General features: G+C 46.1%; 1 protein-coding gene across 1 annotated transcript; it reads left to right on the forward strand.

The window, feature by feature from the left end:
• Positions 1 to 220: 220 nt before the first annotated feature.
• LOC132578149 (gallinacin-13-like) lies at positions 221 to 3,405 on the forward strand. Its single transcript, XM_060248046.1, has 2 exons — positions 221 to 333; positions 3,065 to 3,405. The coding sequence occupies exons 1-2, from the start codon at positions 276 to 278 to the stop codon at positions 3,187 to 3,189; spliced, it is 183 nt and encodes a 60-aa protein (XP_060104029.1). The 5' UTR covers positions 221 to 275; the 3' UTR covers positions 3,190 to 3,405.
• Positions 3,406 to 3,790: the final 385 nt, after the last annotated feature.

A 3,790-nucleotide genomic window follows, 5' to 3' on the forward strand; every position in this document is an offset into this window, starting at 1 on the left:
CTTTGCCCTGCCAAGAGCATTGCTCATATGTGCCTTGCAGGGTGGCATTTCTCTAGCCGTTCGTATCACAGAGCAAAAGGTTATATTTACAGAGATCTGTGTCGCAAAGATTCAAACATTGGGTTCCAACCTGGTCCATTACCAAGAATGTTTTCCATCGTCCTGCATATAAGTGCAGAGAGTCTTGGGCTCAGTCCCTTCAAGAGCTTGACAGCCATCACTTCGCAGGACCCTTTCATTCAGCTGAGATCTGAGCTGGCTCACCTGAAGTCATCATGAGGATCTTTTTCCTTCTTGGTATCTTTCTCCTCTTCATCTGTCAGTCTACTCCAGGTAAGGTGGAGAGCTCTACAGACTTCTGATCTCCAGGGTAGAAATGTTGCAGAAAGTGTTCTTTTCCAAAGGCAATATCCTCCAAATTTTCCAACAGAAAGGAGCAAAGATCCCCACTGTAGCATAATCCCCACTGTCCTGTGTAGTTTGGCAGGCAAATTAGCAAAAATCTTAAAATGGACGCATCTCAAAAATGAAGAACAAAGCAGTCCACCCTTAGAGTTTGGTGACTGGAAATTCCAGACATGCAATTTGGCCTTACAAAGCAGTCTCCATATGAATAAAGGCTGTGGTAATAGGGCAGAGGATCTAACTTCCCCTGTGGTGCCATTTCTCTGACTGAAAATGGCCTTGATCAGCTATTTAACGGCTTAGTCCTAGAGAAGTTTCTGTACTGCTGATCTTAAATTTAATGTGTGTTAACCCTAGTGTGGGTTAAAGCAGCCTGGGAAACAACAGAGGAGCAAAGACTTTTCTTCCCTCTCTTTCCCAGCTCTGGAGGTATATAGACAAACTAGGGTTGCCAAGTCCAATTCAAGAAATATCTGGAGACTTGGGGGTGGAGCCAGGAGACTTTGGGGGTGGAGCCAGGAGACATTAGGGGTGGAGCCAAGATCAAGGCTGTGACAAGCATAATTGAACTCCAAAGGGAGTTCTGACCATCACATTTAAAGGGACGGCACACCTTTTCAATTCCTTCCTTCCATAGGAAATCATGAAGGATAGGGGCACCTTCTTTTGGGGCTCAAAAGGTCCAATCCTTTTGAAACTTGGGGGGTATTTTGGGGAGAGGCACTAGATGTTATACTGAAAATTTGGTGCCTCTACCCCAAAAAACAGCCCCCCCAGAGCCCCAGATACCCGCAGATCAATTCTCCATGATTTTCTATGGGAATAAATCTCTATAGGGAATAACAGAGCTCCCAGCAGATATTTCCCTCCCCTCCCCCTGCTTTCTGATGACCTTGAAGAGGGGGGAGGGCCTCCAAACGGGGGATCCCCTGCCCCCACCTGGGGATTGGCAACCCTAAGACACACAAACACAAATATATGCTTCATAAAGTCAAACTGCATTGTCTGGGGTTCCAATCACAAAACAACAAAGCTCACAACTTTTCAAGTTAATTGCAACATTTTTACATTCTTTTCCTGCATCTACCAATCCACAGCCAGCAGAGGACTGTTCCCCCCCAAAGCTGACCAAACTCTGTATTAGAATAATATTTAACTTGGGGAAATTTGTCCAAGAAAGGTTAAGGCCAGCATCTACCCATGCAGCGCAATGTGCCAACAGGCCTATCCTTTTATTGTGTGGAAATGAGCAACTGAAGCTTTTGGCATGGAGGTAGATGACATCACCTGGTAGATAATGTCCTTGTAGGAAAGAAAATGAAAGGTCCCTATGCAAGCATCAGTTGTTTCCAACTCTGGGGTGACGTTGTTTTCACAACGTTTTCACGGCAGACAAGCTGAGTACTCATTTTGCCGACCTCAGAAGGTCAACCTTGGGCCAGCTACCTGAATCCAGCTTCCACCGGAATCGAACTCAGGTCATGAGCAGAGAGTTCAGACCACAGTACTGCAGTACTGCTGCTTTACCACTCTGCGCCACGGGGCCGCTAAATGTCCTTGTAAGCCTCTATTAAAGGTTCATCCCTTCCTGCCCTCTTCTCCACGCCTGTTGACACACGCTTGGATCCTGCAGTTCTTCCCAACAGCAGAAAGAGACTTCCTCACCTTCCCTATCCTTATGCAGCCTAAAATGTGACAAGGGACTTCCTCAGGAAAAGCATGAGGTGCGAGATCAGGTGGTCCACACTGGAAGGTGGGAATCAGCAAAAATCCCCCCCTTCCATTAGCAGAAATCTACTACAAGATCCAACACAGTAGTTAGTATACAGTAAGCTTTCTTTTACATTTATGGCTCAGTGGTGAAGCCTATGCTCTGCTTCCAGGAAAAGCCGGGTTTGCTCCCAGCATCTCCAGTTAATGAATCTCAGGAAGGAAGTGCTAGGAAAGAGCTTTCTCTACTCTGGAGAGCCACAGACAGGCAGATTAGACCAAACTGAGCCAGGTGAGCCAATGGTCTGAATCAATATAAGATAACTTCCTGTGCTCCCTCTCAGAATTGGTACCAGCTACTCCATTATTCTGGGTTCCCCTTGCTTTCACTGCATGTCTATATTGGGTCTTGTTTCCACTTAGGGTTGGCAATCCCCAGTTGGAGGCAGGGGATCCCCTGGTCTGGTGGCCCTCCCCCTGCTTCAGGGTTATTGGAAAGTGGAGGGAGGGGGTTGAATGTCTGCTGGGCACTCCATTATACCTTGTGGAGACTGGTCTCCATTAGGTGTAATAGAGAATTTATCTGTGGGTATCTGGGGCTCTGAAGGAGCTTTTTAAAAGGTAGAGAAACCAAATTTTCAGCATAGCATCTGGTGCCTCTCCTCAAAAAAACCCCTCAAATTTCAAAAAAGATTGGATCAAGGGGTCCAGTTCCATGAGTCCTGAACGAAGGTTCCCCATCCTCCATTATTTCCAAGGGAAGGCATTTTAAACGAGCACAGTCCCTTTAAATGTGATGGCCAGAACTCCCTTCAGAGTTCAGTTGTGCTTTGGTCCTGGCCCCATCCCCAAAGTCTCCTGGCTCCACCCCCAAAGTCCCCAAATATTTCCTGAATCAGACCTAGCAACATCATTTCCACTCTAATCTGAACCTATTTTCTCTAAGAAGCAAGCAGGAACCTTTATGACTCCCTGGAATGCTCCAATAACCATGGACACTGCCGCAGGCTTTGCTTCCACAATGAAAGGCCCATCGGCACCTGCACCAACGGACGGCAACATTGCTGCAAATGAAAGAGAGCAGTTGAAGAGTTTGCAAATGAAAGAGAGCAGTTGAAGAGTTTGGGAAGCCCAAGGAAAGGAAATGGGTCCTCCCCAAAAGCAGCAGAAGGTCTGTGGGTCCCCCCCCCCCACTCAAACTGGACTCCAGCAAAATCAAGCAGTGTAACTGGCATTACATAAATTGTGCATTTCTAAATAAAAATAAAATTTTAAAATAAAAATAAAAAATGCCTTTTAGGTTTTCACATTTATTCCTTTTTTTCTGTGGCCTTGCTGTCCATCACAGCCCCTCTGCTTGCCATCCCTCATGTTTGCCAAGACATAAGATAAAGTACACAACCTTTGCCCCAAATTTCTATCAGATCAGAGTAATATGGTATTATACCAGCAGGTGGCAGTCTTCAGCGATTTTCCTTTATTGTGTTCATTCACGCTTCATGGATGAAGGTGGTTGGCAGTTTTGCAATCCTCATTTATTTCAAAAGCTCCATGTTGATATAGTGCCAAAAGATCAGCTAGGAACACCTCCAATGTTTACTAACCAAGGCTGCCAGCCTGCAGGCCTCCCTCTATGATGAAGACACATGGCTGGAGGGGGAAAAAGCGCCATCAG

The sequence above is a fragment of the Heteronotia binoei genome, chromosome 1 (genome assembly GCF_032191835.1).
Source record: "Heteronotia binoei isolate CCM8104 ecotype False Entrance Well chromosome 1, APGP_CSIRO_Hbin_v1, whole genome shotgun sequence".
NCBI classification, from domain to species: Eukaryota; Metazoa; Chordata; class Lepidosauria; order Squamata; family Gekkonidae; genus Heteronotia; species Heteronotia binoei.

Coding starts and splice junctions, on each gene's coding strand:
- LOC132578149 (XM_060248046.1), top strand. CDS start 276: ATGAGGATCTTTTTCCTTCTTGGTATCTTTCTCCTCTTCATCTGTCAG. Junction 334..3,064: donor CATCTGTCAGTCTACTCCAG/GTAAGGTGGAGA, acceptor TTCTCTAAGAAG/CAAGCAGGAACCTTTATGAC.